The 22593-nt window shown below is 44.1% G+C and overlaps 1 protein-coding gene across 1 annotated transcript in view; it reads left to right on the top strand.

Moving 5' to 3' along the window:
• Positions 1–15135, top strand: part of LETMD1 (LETM1 domain containing 1) — a 38083-nt gene extending 22948 nt beyond the window's left edge. The window contains exons 6-9 of the mRNA XM_085600791.1: positions 148–249; positions 1506–1658; positions 2877–2973; positions 13095–15135. Coding sequence (XP_085456917.1) covers positions 148–249; positions 1506–1658; positions 2877–2973; positions 13095–13168 — 426 coding nt within the window. The 3' untranslated portion in view covers positions 13169–15135. The remainder of the gene's footprint in view (positions 1–147; positions 250–1505; positions 1659–2876; positions 2974–13094) is intronic.
• Positions 15136–22593: the final 7458 nt, after the last annotated feature.

Raw genomic sequence — 22593 nt, 5'->3', positions numbered from 1 at the left:
GATGTCACTTGCGCTGTCTCTGGAATTTTGGGGACTCCACGTACTTGAAGCCCGCCACCGTTTTGAGCTGCAGCACTGGTATCTGCTACAACAGTGTATACAAAAAGAAAGGTTTTTTGTTTGAATAAAGAAACTTTCTCTTTTCAGTTTCAGCAAGGTTCTCATCCTGAGATTGCACATCTCCTGGCAGTGGCACCAGCATTTACAGTATCTCCCCTTAGCATGAGACATCTTGAGACTCAGCAAATGGTAAGTGCTACTTCATTGTGGCCTGAAACCTCCAACAGGTGACCCGCTTGTGGCCATGCAGCAAAAGAGCATACTAGTTTACATCAAAGATGAGCAAGCTATTGAAAGCTTGGACTTGAGGTTGGATCTCTCTTCTGTGAATGAAGAGCTAGGTTTAACCGCAAGACGGGACATTATTGATCCAGAATAGGATTAGTCGGGTAGAGCTATCTTTGATACTGTAGACTGCAAATATACTTCAGCAGGTTAACAATTGTTGTATATGACTATATTTGAACAGTTGGCTGTTTCACCTGCTAAGTCAGAAGTTTGTACTTGAATGTTTGGTGACCAGTGACATCTCTGGCTCACTTTTACAGCAACCCTATGATGAGACCAGTTGCAGCATGACTTTAATCAGTGTTGCGAACCTTGCTGAGCAGAGGGTTTCTCTCATTCAGATAACTTTATTCTAAATTTCGTTTTTGTAGAGAGAGCTAGTACCATGCTGGTTTTGTTTAGCTATGATTTCAAAGATGGAGAAATTTGTATCAACAGTGAATAATGGAGTTTTTGCTTTGGATGTCAACTAGTGGGTGACTGTCATTTTTTATCACGAAATTCCAGGCTGGGGTTTCTAGTTTGCTGCTGTTAGTGAAGGAAAGGAACTCTCTATTAGTTTCATTGAGCTTTAGGGAGGAGCTAAGCATCAAGTTCTAAATGGGCCAGAGGAGGATTTTGAGTAACTAATGTCATGAGTAGAGAGGCTTTCTTCAAAGAATTGAAGCATCTCAATGTTGCTGTCAGTGAGTAAGGTCTCACAGGCTAGCATGTAGAGTTGTATATACTGGGGGGAAAAATCGGGATCTTTTGGGTATTCTGCAGCTCAAGAGGAGCCTCTGGCTTCTTAATATTCTCATCTGAATGAACTGATGGCAGTTGGTGAGGACGGAAGTGAACCATGTAGGACCATGTCGTAGAAGCCCATGTGTGTTTCCATGTGTGGAGCAATGCTTCATAGTTGAAAAATAACGATCTTTCAAATTCAATGGGGCATATTTTTCTGCTAATTTTCCGGGGTAGATTCCCTTATTAGGAGCGATAGTGACTGTTCTCTTGGAAGCGTTTAAAAAAAAAAAATCAAACGGCTTAAGGAGATGATCAGTTTTGCAGGCAGCATCCTTTACAGCTGTTGGCTAGTGGCTAGTGTTGAGAGAAGGGATATTTCCTTTCACATTGTCCTAATCAACCCCTCTCTTTTTGTTTGGCAAGTTTAGAAAGCTTTGAGTCGGGTGCTGTTTCTTACCCCTCGCTATCCGAGCTTCATTCTTAGACGGCGGCTTCGGAGTCATACCTATGAACTTCACCAGCTGGACGTGGCTCTGCTTAAAGAAGGAGTGAAGGAGTTATCCGAAGAAGAATTACGAACTGTAAGAACTTGTCTAAATAACCTATTCCATTTTTTTACTATTATTTTCTGCAAAATTTGCGGGTAGCTTTTTAATTGTTTTTCATACTACAATTTAAATTGTCTTGTGGTTAATTGTCTTATGTCATGCCCACCTGTTACTTCATTCCTATTTGATATGTTGTGAGGTCTGGCAGTATCTTTCCCCATACGTGAGTTCACTATTGGATAATGGTGGAACAGTAGTGCTGTATCCTGTAGGTGTGTTAACCTTGCTAGCGACATTTGCACGTGTGCCGCATCATAAGCAGACATTCCATCCTGCCTTGATTAATCAGTTATCGAGTCTCTGTGTTGGAAAAAAGGCAGATTTTAAGGTTAGAATGCAAGCAGCTTCAGAGTCCTTGGTTTGAAGTAGAAAGTGTTTGCTTTCCAAACCCACATGTATCACGACATGAAATAATAAAGGCAGCTCTAAAGTGTAAATTGGAAACACTGCTTGTGAGAAGATCCTGCTTTTCTTCTTGCCATAGCTTTAATTTCCTTTTAAAGAGTCTCCTCTGCATCCTTCTAGTTGTGTCAGAACCGTTCACTTCTATGAGCCAGAGGATGTGACTTATGATTCAGAAGCTCTTTTCCAGAAAGCTGCCAACTGTAGGAAAAGGCACATGAACAGAATATAAAAAGTTAAACCGATGCAAGGACACTGGTAGGAAGATTGTAGAGAGAGACTTTTGCAAGCAGTTATGTGTCCTTTATCACTCCACTTAAGTGATATACATGTATTAGTTCACCTCCCCCAACCTTACACACAGCACTCCAGAGCATGCACGGTGCTGCTAGCTGATACACCACGACTGACTTTGAATGATTCTCCTTCACAATTAATGCTTTTACTCACCCAGTGACTCGCACTGTAACAATGACAGTGCTGAGGATCTTCAGTGTTTAAGATGAATGAGATGATTTTATTGGTGGCATATGCTTCACTGGGTACCTGCCGAAACACAATTTCCAGGGAGTTCCTTACTATTGACGTTGTCAAAACAACTAATGCTTTTGAAAAGTACAAGCTCACCACATGTTAAATTGCTTTTTGTAGAAACTGGCGCATTTTCAAAGCATAAGTACTTGTCATTTGTGGCCCACAGATGGGGATAAAAGAAGCGATCTAGGTACTGCGCTAAAACAAATATGGTTCCTTACACAATTTTACTTGCTTGTTTAATGTGCTCCCCAGGCTTGTTATGTCCGTGGACTGAACTCTGTGGAAATGAGCTCAGCCGAATGCAGAACTTGGTTGACTCAGTGGCTGAAACTCTCCGACAAATTGAAAGGTAAAATTGCTTATCTGTAATAGTATTATTTGGAAAAGAATAATCTTGGATTGGCATATTGCGGTTAAGATCAAGGGAAATAGCTTACAGAGGGTCCCATCCTTACAGTAATTTAGCAAAAAAGTCAAGGGAATGTGTGTATTCTTCTAAATCTAAATTCCAAGAACAGATAACTTAAAAAAAAAAAAAAAAACGATGAGCCCATGTTATATAATGTATTTTCTATATTTAGGTGAAGAAAGTTGATTTTAACTAATAGCTCTTAGCCCTGTTTGCACTAGAGTAGCACCTTAAAGATTGTGGCCTTCAGAAGATGATATCAGCGTCACTCCGTGAAAACGTGCAGGAAGACCGAATCCACCTCTGGATACCTCTAACCGCTGCTCTCTTTCATTGAATACAATATACAAGCTTTGAATAGTTTACAAAATCCTAACCGCACAAGTCCTCCCTTGAGGCTTGGGCACATGGACATGAGGGAGTGGTTACGGAGTTACTTTAATGGTTAAATCCAGTCCTAATGTGTGTTGAGGTTGACCGGTAGTTTGAGGAGTAGGAGGTGAGGTGAGGTGAGGTGAACTTCAGCACACTTAGGTACCCTCCTGGCATGGCATGGCTTTACCTATGTACCCTTAATTCAGTCTGCTCTTCTAATGTTATTTAACCATTGACATCATAATTCTGCCAAGAATATCAAGATGTAGGATTTGCTTTCTCTTCTACAGGAAAAGTTGTATAATACACACAGCATTTTCCTATGCTCTGTGTGTATTATAAGACTATGTACATCATAGGTAGCATAAGTTTCAAGTTGTAACTGTTTATAAATCTGGACTCCATTTTACCTGCATTAGTCCTTGAAGTCCAAAATAAGTGTGATGTTAAATATGAAGTCTGGAATGTTTGCCTTCTCTGCTTGTACATAGGTACCAAGAAGATGAAGCTTTGGAGAAAGTGGCATATAAGCGCATGATTTCTATGTGTAGAGGACTGGCTCTTTATTATTACAGGACCCCACATACTGCCAATTTTCGCTTGTCATTGTTTTCTTCAAGGGTATCTTTTTTAAAGACATATTATTGATTTTAACAGTAACATAAATTGAGCATCCAGAAGCATACCGATTCAGAGAGATCCCATTGACTTTAGAGGTTCTTTTTATAGCTGGTAAATGCGAACATCTTCCCTCCCCGTTATGCCCAACTTACCAGAAAAGATTGAGATGAAAAAGTTTATTACATCTTGTTATGCATGGCATCTCTGTTTGCTTAATGTTACTTGGTACAAATCTATTCAAGACATCAACGTTTGAAAGACGTGTCTCTTTGCAATTCTGATGCTTAGTATGGGTCCCGATATATTGTTATTGCACATGCCAAGTTAGGTTTTCCTTGTTGTACCAATTTCCATATGGTGCTGAGTCTGTTATGTTAGTTTCTCAGATCGTGTTCCGGCATTTCCATCATTGTGATTGGTCATTTTCTCTTCAGCCAACTATTTATAGATGGAGAATATACCTTTTTCCAATTTGTTGCTATTTCTTTACTTACCAACAGTATGTATAATCGGAGTGTCTAATCACTTCTTGACACGCCTCTCATTGTTGTCGAGCGTATGCCCATTAATGTTATAGAGAGTTTATTTGGTATTGGATATCCTAAAGATTTTTTGTTGGAACTCATCACTTCATTCCAATATGTTTATAAGAGTGGGTGTGGCTGCCATATGTCTTTCACCCTTCTTCATCCTGCAATCCCTCTAATACAGTCACCAGTACCAAGATACATTTATTTTTATTTGTTATGTGTCATATACCCTCTAAAAAATGGATTTACAATGGAACCTTCTATTTTGCCAGCACCTGAAATTAATGTCACCCTTTAGTATCTTTCCCACAGAAATATGCTATTACACATAGGTCAAGGGTATGTGTGCATTCTGAATAGCACCCATTGTAACAATGCTAGTTCCCTAGAGAACAAGATTAGACAAATCTGACATAAGCTAAGATGCACCACAAATTCATAAACAGTGTCACTTTGTTTGTATTCAAATTAATATAAGAGGACAAGGTAATCCTTGATTTCAGTTTCTTTATTCCAAATTCATTGGACAATGCAAAGCGATACAGCCGACGCGTTTCGTCCTAACACAGGACTTCTTCAGGGCTGTTTAGAAAAAATACACAGATACAATACAATTACACACATGTCATACATTTTAAAAAAATATCCTACAGTGGATATTGGTCTGACAAACTCAAGCTTACATACTGACAGACATATTTACATAAATACTATTCAGTAGAAAGTGGTCATTTAAAAAATCTATTCAAACATAACGAAAAAATGTCACGTTATATCTCATTTTCATATTTACTCAATATCCCCCACATTAAGAACACAGCTCAGCAAATTTACAATATGTACAAAAGGCTAATTCTATTTGAAATTATCTTATATATGTATGTGGAGACACTTGATAAGGAAAAAGAGGAAAAAGGAGAGGTGAAAATCAGTGGACACAGAGATAGGATAATCTGGAAAATCTGGAAAATCATACTGCCATTCACTAGGTTTACTCGAATCGAATCATGAATATTCCGCATGTATTTGCAAAAGAATCCTAAGAATAAGGCTTGTGTATATAGATAACGTTGGTCAGAACTGGGCATGCTCCATACTGAGTATTTAATGTACCTACCAAGAATAGGCAGGTGAGTTCCTTCAAATTTGATTGGTTTGTGACTATCCAATATAGGCTGTGAATCTTCCGTCCAGAATTGTTTAATTTACAAACCATATGTTTAATCTGCAATATGAAATAGATAGTCTTATTATTTTTATTGAAACAGAATTATTTATACACTAAGTTGAGTCTAATAAAAAGTCTTTGGGCACAACATTCATAGTAAAATGCCATATAATCAACTAAAGTCGACAGCAATGTTCCTCCTTCGTCAGCATTGCATAAACCTAGACCAACCCCAGTCCTGCTCTTTTCACAGCTTATATGTATATTGTAAGCAATTCATCATATTTTTTTATTTTCCTTTCTTTTTTTGAAAATGTGTCCCATCATGTTGACTGTTTTCTTAGTGTGTATGAGTTATGGCCTTTTGGTTTGTTAGTTTGCCCATTGTAGGGTTATCCCCAGCCAGGGGGGAATGCAGATGAATACTCCATACTCGGAGCTCTGGAATGTACGTCTTTATTCCTCCGTTATTAACCACACCTTAACACCTCCCAACCAGTTACGTACTTCCTCTGTTGAGTCCACCCAGAACTGCAAGGGTCCTAGCACACATAGTCTCATGACACTACATCTCCCTCTTGTTATATAAAAAGTACAAACAACAGTTACATTATATTTCTTCAATAAGTCGTCGAGGCGCTCACACTAGTCGGCCAGATCGAGTGGCATGAAGTGATTGAGATGCACTCTGTTCATGCACTGATTGCAGGAAGCTGGCTCTTTATATAGTGGACCAAAGCGAGGAACAGTGTGTAAAGAGTCCAGGCAACCTTATTAGTATAGAGGCAAAAATGATAACACTAAATGCTCTCTTTTGTGGTAGTGTGTGCGAGCAGTTTAGGCTTATCAGAGGCTAGTGCTAGGCATTTGTTGTACTCACAGAGGCAAAAAATGAGAGACACACAAGAATAAATCCGAGACCAATGTCACATTTTTATGTAAGCGTTGATACCAAGAACTTCGTTATCAAGTAAGTACTTTTTTTTAAATATCCATTTTTACAGGTAAGTAAAATGTTCACTTAAATTCATCTTTACGCGGCAATGCTTTTCTATTGGGAAAAAAGGCATATGTTGCTTACAGTTTTTTACAATAGGTTTTTGGGGGTCTCCTTCTGGACTTGGAGCCGTTTGGGGCCAAGGTCCAAAGTACCACCACCAGTTACTCGTTACCTGCCCGGGGCATCTAGGTGCAGAGGGGCTGGTCGGGTTGGTAGCATTGCGTGCTATGCAGGTGGAAAAAAGGGGGACACTTAAAAACAGGCTGCAGAAGGGGACAGGAGTTTCCAATGGGAGGCTCGAGTCATAAGGATCCTGAGAACAAGCGAGCACAGTCGGTTTGTTAGTACCCGGGCTGGGGCGCTCGGTGCAGAGTGGATAGGTCAGCTGGGCTCTGTGCATCCAAGGCCCTGGCAGTTGTTGGTCTTGCCGGTTTAGGGTGCAGAAATCAGAACAGCTGGCCCACTCGTGAAGTGGGTCTCTGCAGTGCTGACGTCCCTCGATTGTTGCTCAGTCTCGAGGTAGTGGGAGTCCAGATAGGACTCTCATAGGCTTTGTTTGCTGCAAGGCGTCTGGTACCCCAGGTATTGGTGCCGGTCAATCCTGGTGTCCTCTCCCTTGGTGGGGGGGGGGCGGCAGATCTGACCACTAGGAGCACAGGTAGCTCTTCCTGGGTTGGGCTGGCCAGGGAGCCGCAACACTGTAAAGCCGACTCTGCTTCTTCAGTGTCTGCGGACTGCAGGGGAGAAGCTCCTCTACTCCAAGGGAGATTACTGGCAATTTGCGAAGGGCTGGCAGTCTACTGGGGTTCTGGGTAGTTACTCAGCTGCAGGACGAGTCACTCGGTCACGATTGTCGAGACTGGTGCTGGCAGGGTTTGGTGCCAAAAGTCCACAGCAGTCTTCAGTTCTCGTTCTCTTGTGGCTCTTCTTTGTCCTCTCCTTCTGGACCCATCAAAATCTAAGTTCCTGGCATCAGAGGTGCCCTTAACTAATCAATTTTGGGGTGTTAAGGGGAGTGATCGGTAGTAGCCAATGGGCTACTTACCTTTAGGGAGACTACACCCTCTATATGACTACGTCCTGTGAGGAGTGGGCATAACCCTGACCGAGTGAGCCTAATTCCACCAGAAACAAAGCTGGGGGAATTCTAGTTTTCGTGTTCACGTCCGGTAACTCACCTTAGTGGTGGAACTAACCTGATGGGGAACATGCCTACTGACTAGCTAATTTTCCTACCTGTCCTGGTGCAAAATGGGAGTGGGTGGCATTTCCCCTGTCTAGGGGAAGCCTGGTTGCATATCAATGGCGGCAGAGGCCTTAGAAGCACCCTGCCTTGATATGCTGATTACTTGTTATCCTGCTAGGAGGAGGTGACAACACCCTCCAGCTGGAGCAGGAATTGTTTTTGTTTTAAGAGAGCATGGGCTCTCACCTGCAGGGGGTCAGAAACCTGTCTGTCGTCGCAGGCTTGTCTACACCATTCAGCCAGTACACTAGTAGTCGGTAGGTTTTCAGAGAGCACCTCGAAGGTGCCCTCTGGGTGCATGTATTAATAAATCCATTACTGGAATCAGTGTGGCCTTATTAATGTGAGATGTTTGTTACCAAACATCTTTGGTTTCAGTGAAGCCATCATGTAGCTGAAGAACTCGTAATTACCAGTGGCGTCTCCAACGAGTAGCTCGTGAGCTGCCAGTAGCTTTCCTGCAACCTGTGAGTAGCTCACTTGTGTTCATCTCAGATTACTAAAATGAAAGCCTTTGCTTGGTTATATCATTATTTGTATGCCAAAATTAAAAAGCATGTATTTGGGACGAAAATGTGTGTATTTTCAGAACTCGTATGCTGGTGTTTGGAAAAAAATGGTTCAATTCCCAGAAATAAATTTACAGCTATTATTTGAGTTGGAGACATTTATTACTCATATTATTACCTTGGTGCCAAGAAATAGCAGCTATGGCTGTTATGCATTACACATGTAGATGCATTACATATTGATCGTGTTGTTTTACTTTTCTGCTGGCAACCCTGCCTAATGCACTCATGATGTCTGCTGACAGTCTTGAATGGACTATCACATCACTTACAGTAGCTCAGGATAATTTTCAATGAACATAAGTAGCTCTTATCACAGAAAAGGTTGTAGACCCCTGGCTCCAGCACGTGCTTAAAATGGCTTCCCTGTTCACATGTAAAATCTAAGAACCTAACTAAGGCATTACAGGGGCATATATGTCCACGTATGTAATATAGTGCACTCTGTCTTAGGGCTCTAAGGCATGTTGTAGGGGTGACTTACATTTGCAGTGTTAGCAGGCATGGCACATTGGAGGGGTGCCACGTTGTGTCTTAACTTTTCTCTGCACCATGTTACACAGCCTGCAATGGCCGTTTGCATGAGTGTGGTGAGAGGCCCCTTAGGGTGGTAAAATACATGCTGCAGCCCTTAGGGAACCTCTTTAAACTCGCTGCCCTAGGTATCAGGGGAACAATTTACTAGGGACTTACAGGGGATGATAATGGTATTGCCAATTGGGGGAACAATTGTACAGTTTTAGGAAAAGAGATCTGACACTGGGGGCCTGGATAGCAGGAACCCAGTGCACTTCTGCCAAAATTGCATCAAATTCCAGGCAAAAAGTGGGGGTGACCATGTCAAAAAGGGGCACTTTCCTACTCTGATGGTGCAGGTTCTAAGGCTTGATCTGGACTGTCAGGCAGGACTGCCTCGTTGGTAAGTACAAAAGCTGACGATCACAGGGGTAGGTACTTAAAATGTGATGAGTTCCATGTGATGGTCTGTCCAAGTTGATGGGCCGTCACTGTGTGTCCTTTGCACGTCACAAACCTCAGAGGATTAACAGCAAACAGAGTGTCTGTTTTCCGCTTTCACTTCTGCTTGGCGAGTGCTAAGTCACCTTTGTTGAAGATGGTGTCCTGAGTCCTCCAACTCAGATCGGTGTACATCTTCATTTTGCACTTTCGAGAAGTGTCAGTGACACAAACCTTACCAGCACTCAAGGAAGCTGCCTACTGTCCATTATGGCAGCTTGGTTCAAATGGCTCTCCCAAAAAGCAAGGTGGCGGGACTTTCACCTGTTGTGGAGTGAGGAGTTGAACGATAAGCATGGAGGGCTTGACACATGGATTGCTTTCCATTGATGCTTGCTGAATTACCCTTTTGAGGGTACCCATAAATGGTTCCACAACACTATTTGCTTAGGGCCACAGAGATGTACTCTTTTCATGCTTGATATTCATTCTGGCTAGAAACTCTCAGAATTATTTGCTGTTAAACGACGGACCATTGTCCAATTCAAGAATGGCAGGGATACCCCACACTGAGTTGTCCAGTCGATCAATGACTTTTTCACGGGATGTTGATAACCCCTCTACCTACGGGAAACGTGAATACTCCTCAATGACTACAATGAGATGTCTGTTTCCTAGGGGCCCAAAGAAATCGGTTGCAATTCTTTCCCAGGCCTGTGCAGGAAGGTTAGACAAGTCAATGGATGTTGCGTTACTCTGGGGTAAGGCAGTTGCAAAGATGGCACTCCTTCAGTTTCTTCTGAGCTCGCTCATCTAAGCGCAGGAACCACACTTGGTCTCTTAGTGCTCTTTTGGTATTTACAGGTCCACAATGTCCTTCATGGACTAGTTCAATGACCTGTTGTCTTAGGCACTCAGATATGACAATCCTTGAGCCTCCCAATACATCACCTTCGAGGTCGAACACCCCTTCTCCAGGCTTGAGTTGAAATGATGTCTTTGAGGATAAGCATGTTCTTGTCAGCACTGGTAGCAGCAATAATCTGTTCAGTGGATATGGCTGCTGGCGTAGAACTTCACAATGAAGTTAATGTACTCCTCAGCGTTTTTGGATGTTGAACTGTGACAATTTAGCAGTCCTCGTAAAAAATAACAGCTACTGTACAATTGCGTAGTCGTACTCTTGCAGTCTCAAACCGCACCTCTTGATGCGAGGGGGCAACTTGGCTTTTGGATTTCAAAAAATGGTGAGCAGCGCTTGATGGTCTGTTATGATAGTTAACCATTTTCCATATGGAAAAACATGAAAATGTTTGAAGGCCCACACTACAGCCAGGCTCTCCTTATCCAGCTGAGAATAGGAATGTTCTGTGTCAGACAGCTTCGACTTGCATAGGAGACAGTGTGTCTCTGGGCATTCGGATGACCATTATGTTGAGCAAGGGTTGCCGCCCACCCCACCAGGCTCTCAACTACTGTGATCTCAGTTTATAGTTTGTGGTTGAAGACTGCCATGTCGGTTGCATTCTCAATTGCATGTTTTGTTCTTTTGAAGCTTTGATCACATTCATCAGACCATTTGAACAGGACATGTTGTTTTGTCAGTTCTCTCAATGGAGCACTCACTGTGGCAAAATCACAAATGTATCTTGAACAATAGCTGGCCATGCCTAAGAAGGATTGCAGCATAGTGACATCTTGTGGGGTACAGGTAGCTGATAGTGCTCTCACTTTATCAGGAGTCATTCCCCCATCAGAAAATATGTGTCCAAAGAATTTAAGTTTGGGCTTGTGAAACTCACACTTTGCTGCGTTCAGAGTGAGATTTGCAGCAGCAAGTAATTGGCACACTTGTGTAAGAGCCTTGTCATGCTCCTTTTCCATTGTTCCAAAAAACAGTATATCATCACTGTAGTTAAAAGCATTCATGACAAGGTGTATTATTCGATGTATAACATCCTGAAATATTTCTGCAGACGACAACACTCCAAAACTCAACCTTTTTTCTGAGCAAAACAACATGAGTCGAAAAAGTAGTGTTGTATCTGGTATCCCTTGTTCAGATAAAGACAGGAGAAGAGTTTGTTGCCATTCAACTGCGTGATCATGTCCGCTATGTGTGGACCAGAATGTCTTTCTCTGTCGATCGCTTTGTTGGCCTGGCGCATATCAATGCAGATGCGCACTGCACCCTAAGTGTCCTTTTTTGGCACCACCTCTATGGGTGATACCCATGGCGTGGGACCAGTGATGCACTCAATGATGTCGTGTTTCAATAGCATTTCTAGTTCTTTTTCAACAGCTCCTTGCAAGTGGAAAGCGGGGCTACTCAGAAACAGGGCGAATGTCCAATGTCTCACTACTTCAGATTGAGTGTGTAGGTTGTAATTGAGGGATATCAATCCCATGTTGGCAGCAGTAGCAAAGCTGAGTAGGCAAGCACTGGACGAAGCTCCTTGAAGAACATAAATTGTCGCTTGTCCAGATACTGCTTTATGTTTCAATGTTGCAGTGAATGACCATTGACTGCAATGGTTTAGAAGCAGCCCCTGTGTATGTGTTTGACGGGTCGAGATGTGGCACAGGAGATAGGCTGTTGCACTTTGACAGGCACGATGTTAATCGATACACCACTGTCTACAATAAAATTATAGGGCAAATGTTGACCTTTATTGTGATCTTTGGGGCAATGTTCGTTAAATCTGTGGAAGCACTGATTTCCAACATTAAAATGGCATTTTTGGACAGTTTCATTTTAAACAGAGCTAAAATTACATATAAAATTACTAATACTGGCATATTGAAATGTTCATCTAGTCTTATATAATCATTTTATTGGTTCATTAAAATCCAATCCTTCTTGCCTTGGACATAAGGTGTAGTCAAATTCGTGCAAGTCACCTTTAGTCTTGAGAGAAATGAAATGAAACAATACACATCCTGTTCATCCTTTCTAAAAAGGTGCCACATCCCATAGCTCTTTTGCGTTCAGATTTTTTAATGCCACGTCGAAAGCTTGGGTCCAAATGTTCGGATTTTGATGTGTAAAGTTTAGAATTTCTTCCCATATCAGAGCACGCACTGTAGTTTCACCAGAGGATCTTTATAACAACATATATTTGATCAATGAGCATGTTTGTGTTAATGTTTGATTTGTAAAGCCAAATTCCAGATGGATCTGAGAAGGAGATGCACTCTGAGGAAGCTGGAACAAAAGTCCAAAAACCTTATTTTGTGCTGAATTGAGAAAACTCCTGAACTTTTCAGGGAGTGCTACAGTACCATAACAAAGAGTTGGCTTCCCATCCAGCGAGCAGCTGCCCTTCTTATTTATATTCCTGCCAAAGATTACTACATGTGTTCCTCAGATGGAGTTCTTTAAATGCATAGCATAAGCTTCGTTCAGGCAATCCAGCACAGATTTTTATTTGGAGTAATGGGTTTGAAGTAAAAGGTGATGGATTTATACATGTTTAGAAATTGTTCTTTATCATTCACTGTGCTTCTGATTTTATTAGCTATTAGGAACACCTCAGTGCTAAAAACGTGCCTCATTTCATTTTAAAGAACTATATTTTATGATTGTATTTTTCAGAGCCGGAAGCTTCGCTATTGTTACATAGTATGGTTTTGCTCTCTGCCAACTACCCCCATGCCACCAAGCGATGACGACGCTGACCCTTTGGACACTCCCTGCTTCACCACTCAAAAAAGGAGAATATGTTGGCCAGCCCCTTGCAGTGACCTGTCATTTTGTTTGTTGTCAGAGGTTAAACTTCAGGTACAAAATGCCAAGGCATTACACTGAACTCTGTTTCAATATCTGTGCAAACACAATATTTGATATACACCTGGACACCACAGAAGTTGAGCCGTGTTTATTAATCAGAGTTAATTGTTGGTGGGTGCTTCAATACAAAAGGGTTTTAGCGGACACTCCGATCATCAGTCACAGACTGAAAACACTTTCCATTAAAAATGGCACAGATAGAAGATATGTAAATTCTTTCCATGTGATTACATTTCAGCTGCTGAAATATGTTTACTTGTAAAAAAAAAAAAAAAAAAGAACTCGAGCACCTAAACATTCTCCTGGACCCCTTGATTTCACAACAAGAATTGCTGAGTCCTGCATGCATCATCCTACATGGTGAAAGAATCTTGCTCCATTACAGACGAACAGATTTTGGCAGTGGAACAGCAATCACTCTTTCGTGGATGTCTACCTCAACATGAGATATTGAGCATTTATTACCTGCCCGTCTCCATTACTCAAGGAGCCAATCACAAGCCGGGAGCTGCATACTTTATTAGCAGTATTCAACTTTCCATTTATTGAGAGTACTTGTAAAAGAGCAACCAAGCACACAGGTCCTTCAAGTTTGTAATGAAGAATTGTTTAAAACACATCTTATATTTCGGTTAATTATTTCCAAGTGCACCCAATATCCTTGTTAATTTGCATCAAGTAACTGCCTCTATTGGGGTGGCGGAGGGGGCAGAGAAAATATCCTACAGTATATCATAGGAATCAAATGGATAACTCTGAATAGTAATGTATTTGGCTGAGGTCTACTGTTGTGCCAGTATTAAGATTCTTTGGGAATTGTGTGTGGCGTCTCTTCTTTAATTTACAAAGCTATGGCATATACTGGTAAACTGTTACATAACTCTGTAATGAAAAAGAGATTTTTTTTCCCCATTTTCCTCAGATAGAAGACTCTTTGGGACGGAAAAGAAGGCTATGCATTTAATTCGCTCTCTGCTTTGATGCGGTTTTATATACTACTCTCTGTAAATGGAAAACTACTGTTTATTGTACTGCTGGCCCTTATTTACTTCTCTCACAAATCAACTTTCGTCCATGCAGCTCATTAGTTGAAAGATTTCACTGGATACTTGACTGCAAGTGTGACAAAAGAGGTCAAACTATAGGATCTCAACTGGAAGTATCTTCATCCGCTCATGCATTTTTCATTGCTTTCTGGTATCTGTGATTTACTTTTATTCTGGGCAGGGCAAAGTTTTTAAGGATCCAAAGGCGGGGGGTGGGGGAGAGATTGGAAAACTAGTCACACCTGTTGTGGGCAAGTTGAGATCTCGATTCCTTTGAGAAGGAACGCGCTCCTTTATCTGATGCGACATAGGCGCTGTTTTGGGGACCAAAGGGGGAGTTTGCTACACGTCTGTTTGAGAATGTCACATGTACTGCACTGGTAGTCAAAATACCACATTCCGAAGAAAATGTATTCTTTCAAACTTTAATTCTCACACCTACTTGCCTCTGTGGTTTTCCAAAGGATCCTGCTCCCATGTCTTCACAGTTTCCAAATCGGTTCTAAGCCTGCGTGTTGAAAGAATTGCTTTTATAAGCAATAGTACAAAAAGTTCAGCGATGCACGCAGTTTGTTGTTTGGTGATAATTGCCTTGGTTTTGCCTTCCTGTACCACTGGTTTGTCTTAATTTTTTAAAATCTGATTTCTTTATAAGTTATCTTTTTTTAACCCTATGTGCACTGTACTGTTTGAATGGGGGAAATAGATGCATATAAATAATTTATGGATTGGTCTACCAAGTATTTATGTTCTTTGACAATGCTCTTTTAATTAAATAAGCGTAGGCTGTGAACAAAAAATGTTACTCTGTCTATTGTTTCTTGTAAGGAGCAGAAAAGAAGAATTTTGATCCAGATTACAGGGCTAATTATCACCAAAAGTGTATTTTAAATGAGAAGTCCAAAGACTAACCGATAGGGAAGTCAATATAATCTTTGATCCCAAGATTGGGAAGGGATTGTAATGTGGTTGGATTTGAAATGTTTAATCCCGGTATGCAAAAGAAATATGAAAACCTGTACCCTAAATACAGTTCTTGCTTACCCATGCCAAGTTATGATAAATGAAATGGGGAAGAATCACAATTTGCATTCAATTCAGTCACTGGAATACCAATTTAAAAAGTAAAATCTACTTCAAGAGTTGCTTTTAATTCAAAACAGACTTCTGTTTTCACCAGAAATATTGCAGTGGACTATGAGAGAAGAGACATACAAGGAGAAATGGGAAGGTAAACAGCTGTGAGGGCAAGACTGTATGGGGCAGAAGTGAAAGGAGAGGGCTGGAAACGGGACTAGTGCAATGGAGTGGGCTGGGGAATACACATTGAAGGGAATCTGGCGTGACTAGAAGTGCAAGGATCTGAATGGAAGCAGGGACACAAAACTAAGTGTGTGGTATATAGTGACACATGAGGATAAAAGGGGCATAGGGAAGATATTCCACCTGTAATAAGAAATAAAAAGTAGATATTGGTTTTGGTTAAAAACATCTGTGATTTTTATCTCTACGTAGTTACAATTTGAAAATGCTAACTTGATATTGAAGAACTAAGAAAAAATAGAAACTTAAATCTAATCTCAACCTAACGGGAGGGGTCACAAATCATCAAATGAGGCAGTTTGTAAATGTTGGCAAATGCAGACTTAAAATAAGATGCAACTAATAGTTTCTCCTTCGTCCCCACTTCTTGCCAGTATCTTTTTGAGAGAAGCCAATAAGAACATGTTCGGAGGAAGTGGTCTGTGAGGCATTTGGGATAGCTGAAAGACCTTTAGAGGTGGAAACTGTCTAATGGGTGTGCCCGCTGAGGGATTTAGGCCAATTTGCGTGTCAATGTGTAGTGTCTGGTAGGTGAACAATGCTCACAGTTCCTACTGTCAGAACTGAAGGCCTACTTTGAATTACACCACACTATAGTGACCTCGGCAGGTACCCTATGGTCAGCCGTAAAACCTACACCCTTAAAAATAATGAGGATGACAAGCGACGTTAGGTTGTCGACCTTGAAGCCAAGATACTGGCACTTGAGCGGCAGTGCATAGAAGGGCTGTCAGCCAAAATCCATTGCCATTTGGAGCTATGATGCATCACTTGGTCTCTGTGGGTCTATGAATGGCGCAACAATACAAGGAAGCTGCTTTACTGTCTGGCCACCAGGGAAGTAGCTTTCAGGGTGATCCCAGAGATTGGGGACCAAGATAGCTAGTGAGTGTATAAAAAAGTAGAGACTGCATCCGCATTCACATCCTACTACTGGACCCTCTACCTCATAGGAGCAGACCACCCAGAAATGCAGTAGACCCCTTCTTGCAGATCTACCATTACTGACTACCTAGATAGGGTTGAAGTGGATCAACCTCTTACATTGGAAGAGCTCACAGAGGGGCTGTAAAAAATGAATTCTGGTATGATGCCAGGACTAGCCTTCTCTTCGAGTACTACCATAAGTGTCAAGAGGCCCTATGTCCGCAATTACTGGATATGTCAAATTAAGCTATCGAGAGAAGCTCCTTTCCTCCCAGGCTAGATCTGGCCACTATCATGATCATCCACAAGAGTGACCGTTTTACAAACCTGTGTACCTCCTACCGCCCCATTTTTGTGATATATACTGAGGTTAAGATTTATGTGAAGGCCCTTACAAAAAGGATCCTGCTTGTCTAAACTCGATGATCCATCAGGATCAGTGTGAATTAATTCCCAACTGCAGAACTTGTCACTGCATCTGTCATGTGGCACTGGTATGCCAACTCCAAATTAGAAACCCCTGTAAACTAATGCTCATAACTTCAAGAAGTCATTTGATTCCCTCGACTGGTTCTTTTTAGAGGAAGTCCTGGTCCGTATGAGTTTCGGCCCCTACTTCAGGAGGTATGACAAGTCTTGTACTCTGAGCCTTCTGCACAAGTGAGAGTAAACTGAATTGTGTCACTCTCCTTCACAATTCGATTGGGGGACCAGACAGGGGTGCTCACTTTTCTCACTCCCCTTTGCTCATGCAATGAAGCCTCCAGTGCAGTGGACTTTCTACAATGCACAGGTGTGACGCTTTCAGTAGAAAGAAGGCATAGAAGTTAGAACAGCACTTTACACTGAAGACGTGCTATTTCTTTTCCATCCCACCCTCAAGCGTCAGAACCCCATCTAATCCAAATCCTAGAACTTTATGGTGAGACATTTGTCTTCAAAATAAATTGGGTTGAGTCCCTACTTGTCTCTCTCAAGGGAGGCAGTGGACTGGCAAGGATGTCTTCCAAGACGAAGATTTAGATTCCAATTTCTAGGTATACATATTGGACTCTCCCTTTTAGAGGCCAGGATGAAACGTGACCTAACAAGATGGGGCAAACCTCCGCTACACATTCTGGGTAGGGTGGCTTTTTTCAAAATGACGATGAATGTACCACACTTCCTCTACTCACTACATTTCCCCTTGATAATCCTACCATGTTGTTTCAAGACAAATGGGGGGTGAAACCTGCTCTTGTCTGTGAGCAGCCACAACCCTGCATATCAGGTTTCAACAAGTGTCGACTGCTGAATTATGATGGAGGGATGGGTATGGTCGATCAGCACTTGTATTTTGGACATCACAAAATTTGATGGCTTTGTGGGAGGTTGGACGACCCAGCCCTTGAGATTGAATTGTAACTCATGAGTGCCTACAATGGAGAAGTGTGGCTCAATGGTTAGAGCGGCAGACCCTGATGCAGAAGTCTGGCCGGGCACCAGGGTTCAATTCCCCGCCTCGGCGGGTCTTGGGCTCAATTTCCTCGGACCTGATAATTCTCGCCTCGGTGCCTATCCTAATCATGGGTCCCACTCTGCAACTCTGGGCAATAGCTTGCTTAATCTCCACAACGGCCCCAACAACGCTAGGATGCCTGGCCTCACCTTGGGGGTGCCCAGGAGTGGACACTTCACAGGGAAAGGCCAGGAAGGGTTCCTCAGTGGTATTTGTACAAGCGCCGAGATGCCTCCGGGTAGTCGTGCGCTATACAAGTACATCTACATTTACATTTACAATGCCAAGTTAAGGGTGATCGGAGTGTATTTTCCAATCTGGCTTCCCTGCATCTGACTGGACGCAGAGACAGATGCAGGAGACTCTTCTGTGGCAGGGACAGGGAAATTGGGTCATTGCACTGCCCGATTGGAAAGATTTAGCAAACGGTATCAGTATTACTATGTTGGAAGATGTCTGGCAGGGCTTACACTAAGTCCTACCAGGAGCTTCAGGTAGTTTGACTTACATAAGTACCAATTTTGTAAATATACACAACTCTGGCATGCACTTGCTAGTTGTACCTTTCAGCTTTAGGGTGGTTTTCCCCCCCAAACCTTTAGTTTTCATCACTCCTATTTTGAGTGCATAATTTGTCAAAATCAAAAAATATTAATAAGTACCAGGGCACTTGTCAGGAGGCCACTGCAGCGTGCACCATCCATTGCCAGTGATGTCAATGACAATACCAACTCAACTACTCACCATTACACTCTTACAAGTGTAACAATTCATACTATTCAAAGACCCTAAAGGTATAAGAACGGCGTGGGTAGCAGTTATTAGTCTGAATTTAAGTCACAATTCTGAAAATTCCACTTTTAGAACATTGGCCACACTTGCACTTCAAGGCACTGGCTCAGCTCACACACAATACGTCACACTAGCCTATTGTGCCTCCAGACAGACTCGACTAGGACAGGGAGGTAGAACATTCCAGACACCTCTGGGTTTGAGGGTCCAATTAAAAGTGGGAGAAGCTTTTAGAGTTTGTCCCTACACTCTTCAGATCACTTCTGGACCATTGGAAGACTCTGAAGGACTGCTCTGCTGCAGGAATGACTGATCTACTGCCATGCTACCTGCTGCTTTGGTACAGGAAGAACTGCTATTCTGATGGATACATCTGCCTGTGGATTCCTCACCATGTGAATATCCCCTGCGCCAGCATTCCACGGAACTTTTCTTTCCCAGCACTCCACGTCGACGTGGGCGACGTCATAATGCATCGGCTCCGCTCGCGACTCCGTACGACGTCACCGGAGCCATAAGAAGCCCACGTCGGCGTGATGACGTCAGTTCCCTTTTTTCTGCGCCGTCGACGTGCAACGGTTTTTTTCCAGTTCTCTCTAGCTACTTTGTAGTTTAGCTGTGTTACTGTTTAAAATTTGGTATGTCTTCGACGAGGAAGTCGGGCTTTAAGCCCTGTAGGGAATGTGGAGGTCTGATGTCCATGACTGATCCGCATCAAGACTGCTTGTGGTGCCTTTCTTCGGACTACGATGTGGAAGATTGTGCGTGCTGTAGGAGGATGAATCCTAAAGCGCGGAAGGAGAGGAAGACTAAACTCTTTATGAAGAAGATCAGTGAGGAGAAGAGAGGGAGAAAAAAGGAGAAGTCGAGGCGGGAGTCGTCGACGTCGAAGTCGAAGAAGCATCACAAAAAGAGAAAGCATTCTTCTCGACGTCGGTCCTCGAAGACCAGGAAGTCGAGGTCGACTTCGCCCCGTGGGCGTCGAAGCAAGGACTTGTCACCTTCTCCTTCCAAGTCTCCGAGAGGTTCTCCTTCGCCGAAGCGGGCTCCAGCTCAGTCCCCGACGCAGTCACCGGCTCCGTCTAAGGCGTTGACTCCGGTTCGAGTGGAGTCGGAGGTCTCTATGGATGAACAGGAACAGGAAGAGCCTGCTCCGGTGCCTGATGAATCTGCGGCTCCGGTGGAAGACACTGCGGAGCCGACGCCGGAGACTCCACAAAGGGATACAGGGTCTGTTCCTTATCCACAATTCCCGGCTCCAGGTACCGATTCAACACAATTTCTGAATGCCATGTATGGTATATTTAATAGGGCGGCCTTCCCATCCGGAGCACCAACTGGTCCCGTGGGTCCAATGGCGTATACGCTAGGGGTGCCGCAACATTATGCTCAGGCCCCCTTTTTGCCCTTTATGCCGATGGCGCCTTCGTGACAGATTCCGGCGCAGATTGGGGATCCGTCGAGGCTTCGGATGGATCATCCTTTTTCGGAGCCTTCTTCAACGCCATTGCCGACGCCGTCGGCGCCGCATCCGGCGCCGCCGACTCCTCTGGCTCCACCGACGCCGCGTACGACGTCGATGACGCCGGCTCCCCGGATTCGATCGAGAAGGGAGGCCCAGAGGGTTTTGGAGGAAGGAAGATATAGAGCAGAGGTGGAAGAAGGTGAAGTCGACACTTCTTCGGATGAGTTTGAGGGAATAGAAGAAGCAAGTGGTTTGGATACGACCCCAGAGTGGGAGCATACTTCTGCAAGATCTTCTCCACCTCAGGAATTGGCACCCTACCATGTGGTGATTAAGAAGGCCGCAGATCTCTTAGATTTGCAGCTGCTCTCTGTGGAGTATAAATAAAACTTGTGTGAGACCGGCCTCACGGCGTATGCCCTCCCGATCATCCAGCCAACCTGCAACCACCCCCAAGACACGGCATCTCCGACTCCGGCCGCCCCAGCCACACAGACCCGCGGGCCGGCCAGAGTCCCCGACAGACTCGACACCCTACCACGCATGTCCGACCGAGGGAGCGGGAACCCCCGAGCCAGACCAAGAGGCGCCAGCCCAGTCACACCTCGGGTCGCCTTCCCCCGGGAGGACTCGATCGGCCACCAGGCCCCTGGGGAGCAGGCGCCTTGCCTGCCGAGCGTCTGGGGTCCCTCCCAGACCCACCTGAAAAGACCAAAGAAACGAGCGGCAGGAAATCCCGCCGAACCCCCTCAGTCACCCAAGGCCCCTCTCTGCGAGGTCTCCGGACTTCAAAGGGCAGGGGGAGTATAATAAGGGGTGCCGGAGGAACGAATGGCAGAGAAGACCTGGAACCATCGAAGCCTGCTGACGCTGTCGCGGCTCCCAAATACCGAACCACCTGGGCCTGCTGAGTGACTCGCGGCCCCCGACCCTCGAACCACCTGAGCCCTGCTGACGAGATCGCGGCTCCCGAACTCCGACTACCTGTGCCTGCTGAGTGACTCGCGGCTCTCCCCTCGAGGACGAATTGGCAAGAGATCGCCCAGAGAAACAACACCCTCCAGCTCGAGGATTGTGAGCTATCCGCAGGGTACTTTGCAGAGACACTACCTTCAAAGACTGTCCCGCTACCCCCATTCCCCTACCACCGATTTGTAGTCTCTTGTGCCGCTGACGCACTACTTACACCTTGGATCATAAAGATCCCTTGAAACCTTCGATAAAAGAACCTATCGTCCTACAAAGAATACGTGTGGTGTCACTCTGTTCGTAGTGTAAGCTCAGGGTGTGCGCGCCTGGTTCGGCCTACTTGGGAGAGGTGGGTCAAAGGGGTGGGCAAGACGTGTATCGAACCCCCCTCCGGCGAACGCCTTTCCAACATTTGGTGGCAGACGACGGGATCCGAGCCGACACCGAAAGAGAGCGTGCAGTGAACGACTGACGCACTACCAAACAGAGATGGAAGGAGAAACCTCCCTGGGTGCCGCAGGTACCGAAATGAGCTCGACATTCCGAGAGGATGAATTGGACTATTATACGCATAGAGAATTAAAACAATTTTGCAAAGACCTTGGAATCGCTACCACCGGATTAAGCACAAAGGAAGACTTCCAGAAAGTATTGAACACCTGGGTCGAGACGGGGGCGCCCCCGACCCAAACGGAAGGAGACTCCGCCCATGAACCACAAAGCATCCCGGTGAGAAACAGCGGGCCAGAGGGGAACCTGTCCCCCGAGGAACTAGCAGACCGAGAGAGAGGCCGCAACCACGAACTTGAACTGGCCAAGCTGAAAATCGAGGGAGAAATAAATCTGGCCGAGAAAAAGTTAGCCGTCGAGCAGTTACGGCTACAAGGGGAACTCGAGGAAAAGAGACGCCAAAGAGAGCACGACGAAAAGAAACTCCAGCTGGAACATGAACGCAGCCTGAAAGAGATCGAGTTGAGGTCTAAAAGCGAAGAGTCACGACCTTCCGGGAATCTACCATCCGCTCCCACCGTGGAAGCCAAAGTCCACATCCCCAAGGATGTGGTAAAGGAGTATTACAAAAACGACGATATCCAGCAGTGGTTTAAGGCCTACGAAGTCGCCATGACCTCTCACCGAGTCCCGCAGAAGGATTGGGGGGCTGGGCTATGGGGCCGGTTCTTAAGCGAAGGAAGAGATACCCTGCTGGATCTGCCCTCCACGGTCATGAACTCCTACAGCCACATGAAAGAAGCCCTCGTGGGCCGGTATGGACTCACCCCCGAG

This window comes from Triturus cristatus, chromosome 4_2 (assembly GCF_964204655.1).
Source record: "Triturus cristatus chromosome 4_2, aTriCri1.1, whole genome shotgun sequence".
Classification (NCBI taxonomy): Eukaryota; Metazoa; Chordata; class Amphibia; order Caudata; family Salamandridae; genus Triturus; species Triturus cristatus.
Note: the sequence above shows the minus strand (reverse complement) of the source record. Positions and strands in the feature narration are given on the sequence as shown.